This window comes from Somniosus microcephalus, chromosome 1 (assembly GCF_052327205.1).
Source record: "Somniosus microcephalus isolate GS21.2 chromosome 1, FLI_Smic_1.0, whole genome shotgun sequence".
NCBI lineage: Eukaryota > Metazoa > Chordata > Chondrichthyes > Squaliformes > Somniosidae > Somniosus > Somniosus microcephalus.
Window position 1 is genome coordinate 400,072,784 of NC_140987.1, and position 14,547 is coordinate 400,087,330.

Consider the following 14,547-nt stretch of genomic DNA (forward strand, 5'->3'; position numbering starts at 1 on the left):
TGCACTATGGTCATAGTCATGGAGGATATCATTTGTGACTGATTAGGACCACTTCAGTGCAGTAGCCAGGCGAAACCTCGATGGGCAGAATTTAAACAGGAAGTTGCAGGAAAGATGGGTGTGGATTTTGGAGGCAACGACTTTGATAAAGAAAGTCAATTTTTCCACTTCTGGAGCTTATAGTGATCTCCACCTTCACTGCTGCTTTCTGCAGAGACCATATTCTCTGCTGGGCTGTCTCTCTTCTAGTATCTGGCCTGCTCCGATGTCCTGAGTTTTCAACTCATCAATTTTCCGTCTAAGCTGCGTGGCTGCACAGCTCTCTGCTGGTCCCGCGCAGATGTTAAATTGGGCCGCGCAGCCCCTTTAAAGGGACGCGCACCCAAAAAAAAATTATGGGGTACATTGCTGCTCAGCTTCGGGAACTTTTCATTATACTGAGCTAGCTCTGATATGTTCCTGCTGGTTCCCATCCTGCTCTGGATTCTACACCAATGCCTCCAAATGACGTTTGCTTTGCCGCTGATTCCACTCATTCCTCCATCGGTATACCGGATTCGCTAGTGTACACTGCTAATCATCGAGACCACTATTCACCTCTGGGACCCCCTGGTTCAACCTATGCTGACTCATTGTCAACTCTGCACACCTCTGCTCTCCAATTTCCATGGAAAACCTCCAGCAGTGCACCCACTAATAATCTACCCCTCAATCAGCTCCTGGACTCATTCGCCCTCCACACTGTCTCAGAACCTCGACATTAGTTCATCGATGCTCCAAGCTGACTCCACCCTATCGACAAGTTAACTTCAGCCCAACACGGGACCTCTGACTTTAACTTTGAACTCTATCTCTTATTGTCTCCTCGCTATCCTCTGTTTCCAACCAGGGTAGGTTGTAAATTATATATAACTTCTAAACTAGATATATCCTAATATTTGCCATGCCATTCATAGGAACAGGAGTAGGACATTCAGCCCCTCGACTCTGTTCTACCATTTAATTAGATCATGGCTGATCCGTATCTTAACTCCATCTACCCGCCTTGGTTCCAGAATCCTTAATACCCTTGCCTAACAAAAATCTATCAATCTCAGTTTTGAAATTTTCCAATGACTTAGCCGCAACAGATTTTTGGGGGAGAGAGTTCTAGATTTCCACTACCCTTCGTCTGAAGAAGTGCTATCTGACATCATCCCTGAATGGCCTAGCTCCAATTTTAATGCTATGCCCTCTTGTTCTGGACTCCCCCACCAGAGGAAGTAGTTTATCTCTACCTTATCAACTCGTTTTAAACACCTCAATTAGCTTATCCCTTAATCTGCTATGTTCAAGGGAATACAAGCCTAATCTATGCAATCTGTCCTCAAATGAACCCTTTTAGCCCCGGTATCATTCTGGTGAATCTGTGCTGCGTCCCCTCCAAGGCCAATATATCCCTCCTGAGGTGAGGTGCCCAGAACTGAACACAGTACTCTAAATGGGATCTAATCAGAGCTCTATACAGCTGTAACATAACTTCTACCCTCTTGTATTAAACAATAACAACTTGCATTTATATAGCACCTTTAACATAGTACTTCCACCCCTTTTGTATTCAACAATAACAACTTGCCTTTATATAGCACCTTTAACATAGTAAAATGTCCCAAGGCACTTCACAGAAGTGTTATCTAACAAAATTTGACACTGAGCTACATAAGGAGATATTAGAAAGAGGTCGGTTTTACAGAGCATCTTAAAGGAGGAAAGTTAAGTAGAGAGGTGTAATGAGAAAGGATTAATTAGCAATCTTGTGCGAGGCCCCTGGGGAGGAGCGATCATAATATGATAGAATTCTTCATTAAGATGGGGAGTGAAGTAGTTGATTCAGTGACTAGGGTCCTGAATTTAAATAAAGGAAACTACGATGGTATGAGGCATGATTTGGCTAGGATGGATTGGGGAACGTTACTTAAAGGGTTGACGGTGGATAGGCAATGGCAAACATTTAAAGATCGAGAAAATAGATTGAGAGTAAGCTTGCAGGGAACATAAAAACTGACTAAAAACTTCTATAGATATGTGAAGAGAAACAGTTTGGTGAAGTCAAGTGTAGGTCCCTTGCAGTCAGAATCAGGGGAATTTATAATGGGGAACAAAGAAATGGCAGACCAATTAAATACATACTTTGGTTCTGTCTTCACAAAGGAGGACACAAATAACCTCCCAGAGATGTCAAGAAACATAGGGTCTAATGAGGGGGAGGAATTGAATGAAATCAGTATTTGTAGGGAAATGGTGTTGGGGAAATTGACAGGATTGAAGGCTGATAAATCCCCAGGGCCTGATAATCGACATCCTAGGGTACTTAAGGAAGTGGCTCCAGAAATAGTAGATGCATTGCTGGTCATCTACCAAAATTATATAGACTCTGGAACAGTTCCCATGGATTGGAGGATAGCTAATGTAACCCCACTATTTAAAAAAGGTGGTAGAGAGAAAATGGGTAGTGGGGAAAATGCTCGAGTCCATTATAAAAGATGTAATAACAGAGCACTTGGAAAACAGTGACAGGATCGGACAAAGTCAACATGGATTTACAAAAGGTAAATCATGCTTGACTACTGGAATTTTTTGAGGATGTAACTGGTAGAATAGATAAGGGAGAACCAGTGGATGTGGTGTATTTGGACTTTCAGAGGGCTTTCGATAAGGCCCTGCATAAGAGATTAGCGTGCAAAGTTAAAGCACATGGAATTGGGGATCAGGTATTGTCTTGGATAGAGAACTGATTGGTAGACAGGAAGCAACAAGTTGGAATAAATTGGTCGGCAGTGACTAGTGGGGTACCGCAAGGATCGGTGCTAGGATCCCAACTATTCACAATATATATAAATGATCTGGATGAGGGAACTAGATGTAATATCTCCAAGTTTGCAGACGACACAAAGCTGGGTGGGCATGTGTGCTGTGAGGAGGATGCAGAGAAACTCCAGTATGATTTGGACAGGTTGGGTGATTGGGCAGATGCATGGCAAATGCAGTATAATGTGGATAAATGCAAGGTTATCCATTTCGGTGGAAAAAACAAGACGACAGATTATTATCTGAACAGCAATAGATTGGGAAAAGGGGAAGTGCAACGAGACCTGGGTGTCCTTGTGCACCAGTCGCTGAAGGTAAGCATGCAGGTGCAGCAGGCGGTTAAGAAGGCAAATGGTATGTTGGCCTTCATAGCGAGAGGATTCGAGTACAGGAGCAAGGATATCTTGCTGCAGTTGTACAAGGCCTTGGTGAGACCACACCTTGAGTATTGTGTGCAGTTTTGGTTGCCTTATCTGAGGAAGGATGTTCTTGCCTTGGAGAGAGTGCAGCGAAGATTCACCAGACTGATACCTGGGATGGCAGGAATGACGTATGAGAGATTGGGTCGATTAGGCTTGTATTCGCTAGAGTTTAGAAGAATGAGGGGGGAATCTCATTGAAACTTATAAAATTCTAACAGGACTAGACAGACTAGATGCAGGAAGGATGTTCCTGATGGCGGGGGAGTCCAGAACCAGGGGTCACAGTCTTAAGGATAAGGGGTAAGCCATTTAGGACTGAGATGAGGAATTTCTTCACCCAGAGAGTGGTGAACCTGTGGAATTATCTACCACACAAGGCAGTTGAGGCCAATTCATTAAATATATTCAAGAAGGAGTTAGATATATTTCTTAAAGTTAAAGAGATCAAGGGATATGGGGAGAAAGCAGGGACAGGGTACTGAATTTGAATGATCAGCCATGATCGCATTAAATGGCTCCTATCTTCTTTGTTTCTATGGTCTGGAGGGGGGTGGGGTTGGATTTCCAGAGCTTAAGGCCTAGGCAGCTGAAGACACAGCTACCAATGGTGGCGCAATGAAACTCCGGGATGTGCAAGAGGTGCATAGATCTCCGGAGGGCTGTATGGCTGGAGGAGGTTAGAGATAGGGAGGGGTGAGGCCATGGAAGGATTTGAAAAAAAAGACAACAACTTTAAAATTGAGGCACTGACAGACCGGGAGCCAATGTCGGTCAGCGAGCAGAGGTGAATGGGACTTGGCCAACCCTCTTGAGATAAAGGCCAACATTCCATTAGCCGTTTTAATTATTTTTTGTACCTCTCCATTAGCTTTTAGTGATGTCTGTACTTGGACCCCTAAATCTCTCTGCTCCTCCACAGTTCCTAGTTTCTCGTCATTTAGGAAATACCCTGATCGATCTTTCTTAAGTCCAAAGTGGATGACCTCACACTTTCCCCACATTGAACATCTGCCACAGTTTTGCCCACTCACTTAATCTATCAATGTCCCTTTGCAACGTTCTGCTCCTGTCTACACTAATTACTGTACCACCTAACTTAGTGTCGTCAGCAAACTTAGATATATGGCTCTCTATTCCTTTCATCCAAGTCATTTACAAATATAGTGAAAAGTTGAAGCCCTAGTACATTCTTGTACACATTTTATCTACCGCTCCAGACCTAAGCCCTTTACTTCTACCCGCCTTTTGTTTCCGTCTCTGCTTCATCCTATCTGCTGCTGCAACCCTCATCCATGCTTTTGTCACCTCAAGACAACTATTCCAATGGTCTCCTTGCTGGCCACCCATCCTCCATAAACTAGACCTTATCCAAAACTCTGCTGCCTGTATCCTAACCCACACAAGTCCTGCTCATTCATCATCCATGCTTTCTGACCCACATTGGGTCCTGGGCCCCACACCTTCAATTTAAAAATTAAATTCCTCATGTTCAAATCCCTTCATAGTCTTGCCCATCCCCACCTCTGCAACCTCCTCCAAACGTCAATCCTCTGAGATCTCTGGTCTACCCACTCCCTTCGCTTCACCATTGGTGCCAATACCTTCAGCCATCCAGCCCCTAAGCTCTGAAATTCCCTCCTTCAACTGATCGCCTCTCGTTGTTTAAGATCTTCTTTAAAATCTAGCTTTTAGTCACCCATCCTAATAGCTCCTTCTTTGGCTTGATGTCAATTTTTGTCTGGCTATCAATTTTTGACTGATTACACTTCTGGGAAGCCTTGGGACACTTTCCTACGTTAAACAGTAAAGGTGCTATATGAATGTAAGTGGTTGTTTATTATCCCTAATTTTATTGTATGTCTCTTAGTTTGTTTAATTTTAATCTCTATTTATGCATGGAATTCTACTTAGGTATATATTTATTTTGTACTTTATCCATCTCACATTTGAAGACTTCCACTCCAAACCATTGATCTGTTTGCTCATTTTTCCAATTAATTTGGACCAGACCCTTTTTTATCTTACTGAGCTTTGCCTTTTTTCATTTATCGCACTCTTGCGTTTGACTTTTCATTATCCTTTTCTAGTCTTACATTGAATCTAAATATGTTGTGGTCACTAATTTCCCATTGTTCTCTTACTCTCACATCAGTTATTTGCCTCACTTAAATTCTCCAGAATTAAATAAAGCAATGCTTTTTTCCTTGTTGGAATAGAAACATACTGATCCAGGTAGCAGTCTTGGATTCATTCTAAAAAGTATTCCCCCATTACCACACGCATTGGCTTTATTCTAGTCTATTGAGATAATTAAATCCCCCAATATTATTGCCCTGTTCTTGCATATCTGTCTGCAGTTTTCACCCTCCATCTCATCTCCAAAGTTTGCTGACCAAGAATTGTACCATTTTTCTTCCTATTCCTTAACATTGTCTTATTGCAATCCCCTAGGACATCTTTATGTTCTAGTGTGGTTATAGAATCCTTCACTAAAAATGCTGTTTTATCCTGTTTTTCCCCTCCCTAGCTCTCCTAAAAATGTTATAACTAGGAATACAGTATTAAGTTTCCTAACCTGTTCAACTTCAAGCCATATCTCCATTATAGCTACAATATCACATCCCTCCATAGTTATTAAAAGTTCTAACTCTCCTGTTCTGTTTTACATTCACACATATACCACTCAATCCTGACTCCAATTTTCTGGAATATTGATCCTTATTCTTCTTGCTGGTATTCTCATTTAATTTCTTGCTAGCCATTGCCTGCTTGTACAACGGCTTGTTTCTCTTTCTACTCTCCCCCATTTTCCCTTCATTTATTTCAGCTAAGCTATGTATTCTAATGGATTTATTAATCATGCGCTCCCTCTTTAGTCGCAAACCTAGTCATTCCCCAGCCCCCTGCAATATTAATTTAAATCTTCCCCAAGTGCTCTATTTACTCTCTACAAGGTCATTGGCGCCATTTTAGTTCAAGTGAAGACTGTCCCTTCGGTATATCCTTCCCTTGTTCCAGAATTCAATTCAGTTCAATGTCACAAGAATTATGAATCCTTCCCTCCTGCATCATCCCTACAGCTATACATTGACCGTACTAATATTCCTCTCTTTAACCTGTCCAGTGTGTGGCACACAGGAAGCAATCCAGAGATTACCACCATTGAGGTCTTGTTTTTCAAGCTACTGCCTAACTCCTTAAATGGGTTGCCTCCTGCACTGTAAATTTTTGATTCCATGTCGGTCAGCAAAATAAGTTAACCTTTAACTGTTCAGCTAAAGGGTCCTACCTGAAACATGAACCCATTTTTCCCTGTCGGATGCTGATTGACCTATTCTGCATTTCCAGAAACTTCTTTACATGTCAGATTTCCAGTATTTGCTGTTTTTCTTTTTATTCCTATCTCTATGCGACTAGTTCTCAGCAAACATGAAGAAAATATGGCCTTCCGATTGCAGCTGACAGTTTTAATTTGATTTGTTCCAGTTGCTTTACAATACTGTCTATTTTGATTCCTGTTCCTCTTCTAGCTCATTTGTATTGTCCCTCCAGGTTGTTTTTAGCCTCTATTGTGTTTCATGACTTTACTCCATTATCTCATTGTTGTGCCAACCATATAAATTCATGTTTGTTCATCTGGGTAAGAATTAGTGAAAACAGCGTAGCTAAATAGTTTAGAACAAAATGTCATAAGGAAATAGATGTGAATTGACACAAAAAGTAACCTGTCAGTTATTCATAAAGTTTGGAACCAGGTTACATTGAGACTGCTAAATCTGGATTCAGCTGCGTTGCTACAAAAACTCCAACTTCGGTGCGAGGATAAAACATTTTGTACTGATGCTACAGTTGTGTTGTGAATGCACCCTATGTAATATTATTGCAAGGTTTTATTCAAGATACACAGCATTGCCTTGCCTTGTGACCTTGGGGCTAACACACAGCATTGCTCTGAATGCATGAAGACATAGTGCATCAGACCATCCCAATCATGTATTTTCTACCTAATTACTTATTTCTAGAAACTTCCTCAGAACATGTAATTACTTTGTAATGGACTTCACCAATTACAGGTACATCGTTAAATGTAATGAGTCCTGTTTGTACTTCACAAAATGAACATTAGAGGGTTGATTTTATAAATTTGCACTCCTGGCACAGAGCTGTGAACATGATGGAAGACAGACTGAAGGGATTTAGTTGGGCACAGAACTAACATGTGCTAGCTCTGGGAAAGCAGTAAATGTAGCAAGTCATTATTTTTCAAGGGTCAACTGTGGGGCTACAAGGGTCAGGCCACCCTGGGTTTATGATTTTCAAGCTGTATTGAAATGTATGAAATTATAATTCTTGTGGCTGTGCTCAAGATTGTCTCTTCCTTAAACCATTTCTATTGGTCTCTAATCCATTCTCACCAGCTCCCATATGCTTTCTTGTTATCTGACCTTTTCTCCCTCGTTCTGCAAGTGTACTTTGTCCTATTTTTCACTCTTCTATATGTCCTTCACTCTGCTTCACATGTTTTCCCTTTTTGTCTGCATATTTCTCATTGTTTTCTTGCTTCCCATTGAGCTATGCTTCAGGCTCCTCTTCAGAAATGATCTTGTCACTCACAGGTGTGATTCTGGGAAGAAAGCCTCCGGACAGGAACATTTGCATGTGATTGGACTTCAGTCACCAAGTGAAATAGCTTAAAACAAATGCAACAAGTGGCAGTTTGGTTCAGTAGTTGTCTTGGCTCTGAATCCCTATGTTTTGTGGGTTCAAGCCCCTACTCCAGGATTTAAGAACATAATCTAGGGTGACACATAAGCATTGTAGTAAGGGAGTGTTTTGGTGTCATCTGTCATCTCAGGTAAATGTTAAAAATCATGTGGCACTTTTTAAAATAGTAGGGACTTCTCCCAATGACCTGGTGATACTCAATCCTCAACCACCACCAGAACCAATTAATTAGTTTGTCTCATTGTTGTTTGGCTGCCACATTTGCTGAAATAAGTTAATTGGTTGTGAAGCCTACTTCCACCTCTGTAATATTACCCATTTCTGCCTTTGCCTCAACCCATCTGCTGCTGAAACTCTCGTCCATGCTTTTGTTACCTCCAGACTCGACTGTTCCAAAGCTCCTTAAAACCTACCTCTTTGACCAAGCTTTTGGTGCCAATTTTTTGCTGGTAACACTCGTGAAGTGCTATAATACATTTTACCATGTTAAAGGTGCTATATAAATGCAAGTTGTTGAAGCGCTTTGGGATATCACGTGCTTTATTGATGCAATACCTTTTAGTTACAATTAGAAACTAATACTATTACCCAATGACTGTAATCTCTGCACTTGCTGTTAGAACATAAGAAATAGGAGCAGGAGTAGGCCATTCACTGGCCCTATTGCCATATCCCTTGATGCCCTTACTAGTCAGAAATCTATCAACTTCTGTTTTGAATATACCCAATGACTGAACCTCCACAGCCCTCTGGGGTAGAGGATTCCAAAGATTCACCACCCTCCGAAGAAATTTTTTCTCCTCAGTCCTGAACGCCCTACCCTTTAGCCTGAGGTGGTGGCCCCCGGTTCTAGACTCCCCTGCCAAGAGAAACATTCTCCCAGCATCCACCCTATCAAGCCCTGTAATAATTTTGTATACTTCAATGAATCCCCTCATTCTTCTGAATTCAAGAGAATACAGGCCTAGTTTACTCAATCTCTTCTCATACGAGTCCCGCCATGCCAGGAAATCAATCTCTTGAACCTTCAAATCATAACCTCGGCCCCTATCATATTTTTATATATTTTTTATCCACACTTTTGGTTTGTGCCTTTTCCTTTTTTTCTCTCCCACATGGCAGCTGTCTTTCATTCTGCCAGTGCATTTCACACTTCATCTAGAGCCATCCTTTGTTTCTTTACCTGCCCTATTACCATCTCATCTTGCCTTGAATATCTCAATGTCTCTTCACCTCCCAGACCTTCCCTTTTGTTCTTTCATCCCCTCCCCCATTTCCCAGCCCCCAAACTTGCTTTTTCATCCATTTCATTTCCTGCTTTTTTTCTCAGTTCTGACAAAGGGTCTTCGACCTGAAACATCAACTCTGTTTCTCTCTCCACGGATGTTGCCTGGCCTGTTGAGTTTTTCCAGCGTTTTCTGTTATCTTTTGAACCTTCGTTGTCCCTCTATGGCAAGTATATCCTTCCTTAGGTAAGGAGACCAAAATTGTACACAGTACTCCAGGTGTGGTCTCACCAAAGCCCTATATAATTGGAGCAAGACAAATTTAATCCTGTACTCAAATCCTCTTGTAATGAAGGCCAGCATACCATTTGCCTTCCTAATGGCTTGCTGCACCTGCACATTCACTTTCAGTGACTCATGTACAAGGACACGCAGGTCCCTTTGAGTATCTGCATTCCCCAATCAGGAAATACTCTGCCTTTGTTTTTCCTACCAAAGTGGATAACTTCACATTTATCCACATTATATTCCATCTGCCATGTTCTCACCCACTCACTGAGCCTGTTGAGATCCCCTTGAAGTCTCTTCACATCCTCTTCACAACTGACACTGCCACCTAGCTTTGTCATCAGCAAATTTGGAAATGTTACATTTAGTCCCCTCATCCAAATCATTGATATAGATTGCAAATAGCTGGGGCCCAAGCACCAATCCTTGCGGTACCCCACTAGTCACAGCCTGCCATCCTGAAAAAGACCCGTTTATCCCTACTCTTTGTTTTCTGTCTGTTAACCAAGTCTACCACATACGTCAAAGTTACATGGAAATGAGCCATTTGCTATTAGCATTTACCATCCATGCAAGTAAACAGTTCAAAACACATTTACCCACCTTGATTTCATCCCTTTTCTTTTGTCCACCTATTCAATTTACTCTGTTTCTACTGCACTTACGAACAAATTACAGCAGCACTAACAGACAATCTGAGGAAATTCTGTTAGGTTTCTGGCTCAACCACTAAACCTGGAAGTGAATTCCACAACCTCGCAACTGAGTGTGGAGAAATTTAGCTTGCTCTCTGTTCCAAATCGCTTGCATTTAATCTTGTATCCAAGGCTCCTCGTGACCCCTCAATTATTCCGCTTCTATCTACTCTGTCCCATTATTTCATAATTTCAAACACTCTATTCTATCACTCCATAACGAAAAAGCCCCAATTTTCTTATTTATCTTTTCTCATACCGGGCCGCATCCCCAGTTAATCTGTGTCATACCCCCTCTAAACCCTCAATATCCTTTCTATAATGATAGCACGATTAGGCACTCTGCAGCCTTCCGGTCTCAATATCGAGTTCAACAATTTCAGATCATAACCTCGGCCCCCATTTCATTTTCACTTATATTTTTCCACTCCTTCCCCCCCCCTCCCTTTCCTTTTGTTTCTCTCTCACACCTGGCAGCTATCTTTTGCCCTGCCAGTACACTTTACACCTAATCACAGCCTATTACCATCTCGTCTAGCTTCTAATCTCTTTTACTTCTTTTGGTTCTTTTATTCTTTTGTCCGATCGCAGCCCTGCCTTCGATCTAGTTCCTTTTCTCTCCAGTTTTGAAGAAGGGTCAAACCCGAAACGTCAACTCAAATTTCTCTCCACGGATGTTGCCTGACTTGCTGAGTTTTTCCAGCATTTTCTGTTGTTATTTCATCCTTTCTATAATGTTCTTCAATTAACTCGTGGCCGTGCATTTACACCCCCGCCCTGCTACGCCGAGATATTTAAAGAGCCATGAGCTACAGGCTATCTGCTATTTTCATAAATATATACAATCTGAAAATAAAACACCGTTTTATTTTATCTGTTCTGGTTTGCTACTTGTTTCAACACAGGGCCCGCAGTTAACTGTCTTCGTCACTAAAATGGCTGCGGTCGCCTCACCGGACAATCACGTGAATGTTCTCGACCTTTCCACACAATCGCTTTTGTTGCGCATGCGGTTCCTAAGTCGTCGCAATGCTGCCGCGCAGCGATACTGTACTGCGAAGCAGTGATGAGCGAGAGGGAGCATTCACGCTTCGATGCTTAGTTCTTCCGCGAAAAGTTACGAAATTTGAAATTAAACCCTAATTTGAAAAACTAAAGGATATATTTTGTGGAAACGTAATAATGAAACCAAAATCGTCAGATAAAAAAGCGTTAGTTCCGAAGTTTGTGAGTGTGAAATGGGGTTATTGTCATGTGAGTATGGGGACTCTTTGGTGTGAAAATAGTTCAGATTAGTGTTCTCTGTATTCCGGCCGCCATCTGCACGCGAGAAGAGAAACCGGGACTGCAGCGTGAGAGACCCGGCGCCAGCAAAGTGGAACTGGTAACAAGGATTGCGGCCGAGAATTGGGTAAACGGTGGATGTGAGGTCGCCGTAACGGATCGCGGGGAAAGGCCAGGATCGTCACAGAGCATCGCGGCTCCTGGCCTCGGGGCACAGCCACCGATTGGGACAGTGAAGCGTGGTTAAAACCTCCCCCAAGAGGAAGCGGCCCGGAGTGAACTACACCCCGAACGGGAGCATGGCGGCGTCGGTCGGCGGTGTGGCTGACAGCACAGGTGAGAAAGCCAAGAGGGCACTGTAATGGGTGCAGGCTCTATTGAGTAATGAAATAACCTTTCTGAGAGTGAGCCGGGCCGGCATTATTTGATCATTATAAAACCGTCAGTCGGAGCCTGAAATCTGAGCTACACTTCAGAGGGGGAGAGTGAAGGAGAAATGGCGTCAATGCAGATCAGTGCAAGTTCTAGGAAGTTACCAGGGGAGAGCGCATGAGAAACATTGCATGAGGACAGCTCATTTTTTGAATGACTGATATATATCTATTATATATACGTATTAATAGTTAATGTGAGTATGGGGACTCTTTGATGTGCAAATAGTCCAGATTAGTGTTCCCCTTATTCTAGATCTCGTTTCCCAGAATGATACAGGACATTGGTATATGTAAATAAACCTAGTCAGTGGAAGGAAAAAATGGTAGTGAAATCTGCAGGCTGGCTGATAGGCTACGATTAGTTCAATATCACAAAAGCATGATTCTTCCAGGGCAGGGATGCACAACACAACACAGATCAATTTAAATGTCTTTCTTGTTGCCCTAATGTTCTGAGAACATTTTTGAAGGTTTCTACAGGGATAGGTCGATGTGGATTTTTACGTACCATAGCTTTTCTGAAAATCTCAGATATTTGGCAAAATTTAAATGTTACAGTTTGGCTGATTTGTGTGAAAATGTGAGTTTGCCAAGATGGTAAACATGCTGACATTCTGCTCACAAATCACCCACCCACTTTGAAATAGTTTACTGTCTGGTCAAATAAAATAGATAGCCCTGGCATATGAGAATACTCAAATGGGTTGGTAAATTGAGTCTGCACAGCAGAATAATGTTGCTGGTAGGAAGAGGGTAAATGGAATAAACCATCAGTAAACTTTGGAAGAGTTTCATCAATTTAATACATGTGGGTAAATGTAGAGGAGATGAAATATGTACTAAAGTGAAGAGGTTTCCTGAGGAAGTATATTTGAAAAAATAAATTGAGGCAGAGATGTAGGTATAAATAATCATATATAGTTGGGACGTTCTCCTTTAGAGATTAAATTTTAGTGTTAGGCTTGCAGAATGTAGTAGTGGATTTCAGTGTTGCAACTAATTTTTCTCTAATTTTCTTCTCTGCTGAAGGCTTTCGTTCTTTGCCAGGGTACGATTCCATGGGTGTTTGTCTCTTTGGGAGCCTTTCTAACGATAAAGGCCATGCAAGAGTCTTGACCATAACTGTCGGCATGTTGTTTAAGCATAGGATGCATCACAGTTGCGCTCACTAGATCTCTCCTAACATCCATACACATGCACTTCCAGTAGTGAATGTTGGCTAGGGATTGGGCTACCAACCCATGCCAATGTTCCCTTATATAACCAAGGGATGCTGACGTCAGTTGTAGCACCCCAAAGGTGCTCTTGACTCCGATCCGCTAACTCAAGAGACCAGGGATAAAACCTGGGACATCTTGTGCAGCTCAGCTATTCACTGCCAAAATCCTCATTGGTTGTCCTACTGACCTAAATGCTTGTCTATCCTAGTCACATAATTAGAATTCTGGAAGACTTGACTGGGAAGAATAATTAAGTGTTCTTTGTAACTAGTGGCACTCTCGCCTCTGAGTCAGAAGGTTGTAGGTTCAAGTCCCACTCCAGGTACTTGAGCACAAAAATCTAGGCTGACCCTCCAGTGTAGTGCTGAGGGAGTGCTGCACTGTTGGAGGTGCTATCTTGCGGATGAGACATTAAACCGAGGCCCCGTCTGCTCTCTCAGGTGGACATAAAAGATTCCATCGCACTATTTCAAAGAAGAGCAGGGGAGTTATCCCCGGTGTCCTGGCCAATATTTTATCCCTCAATCAACCTAACAAAAACAGATTATCTGGTCATTATGACATTGCTGTTTGTGGGACCTTGCTGTGCGCAAGTTGGCTGCCATGTTTCCTACGTTATGACGGTGACTACACTGTAAAGCGCTTTGAGACATCCGGTGGTCGTGAAATGTGCTATATAAATGCAGGTCTGTCTTTCTTAGATGCAGCTACACATTTCCCCATAACGTATGAGAGTATTTTAAAGTGGATTGGGAAAGTCATAATCACATTAATTTTGGGGGGCTGGGGCACTCAACACATTCTTTGTGCAAGAACAATCTTTAGTTTATTAGCATGTCAGGTAAACATGGTCAGATGCAGATTGAAGGTATGCCTAAATCTAAGAAGAGCATTCAATATGACAACACTGGTATTTATATTTCCCAAACCACCAGTGGCCTTTCTGAGCAAAGTTGTCAGTTTAGTATAGTTTTGTGCTGTGTGTTCCCCCTGCCCATTAAGAACTATGTTGTGATTGCTCAAGTTCTTCACACAGACAATAGACTTTTGTCCCTTGAGCTAGAACTGGATTTGAACCCAGGGTCCAGAGATGAAAGACCAGGGTGCTAACCCAACATATAGGCACTTATATAAAGAAATAAAAAGGACAGACAGGAAAATACTAACTGGTCCACCGAGCCTGTCCCATACTGTCATGGTACAATTAAATATAATGAATTAACACCCCTCCCACCTACCAGCAGTGACATAATCTCCTGAGAGCAGCAAAGAAAAAATTTAAGAAAATCCTAGGCCAATTCAGAGAGGTGAAATCTGGGAAATTTCTCAACACCCCCAAAGGCGATCAGAAGGTGTTCCAGGAGACCACGGTGACTGAGTCACATTGTTGAATACCCCGCCTACCG

At 42.2% G+C, this 14,547-nt stretch overlaps 1 protein-coding gene across 4 annotated transcripts in view; it reads left to right on the forward strand.

Moving 5' to 3' along the window:
- Window positions 1-11,290: 11,290 nt before the first annotated feature.
- LOC147125143 (UDP-N-acetylglucosamine--peptide N-acetylglucosaminyltransferase 110 kDa subunit) overlaps window positions 11,291-14,547 on the forward strand; it is a 91,862-nt gene continuing 88,605 nt past the window's right edge. For 2 of the 4 annotated variants that reach the window (XM_085998017.1, XM_085998026.1), the window contains exon 1: window positions 11,291-11,823. In XM_085998017.1, coding sequence (XP_085854143.1) covers window positions 11,787-11,823 — 37 coding nt within the window. In that variant the 5' untranslated portion in view covers window positions 11,291-11,786. The remainder of the gene's footprint in view (window positions 11,824-14,547) is intronic. The other 2 variants (XM_085998040.1, XM_085998035.1) reach the window with 2 other exon arrangements.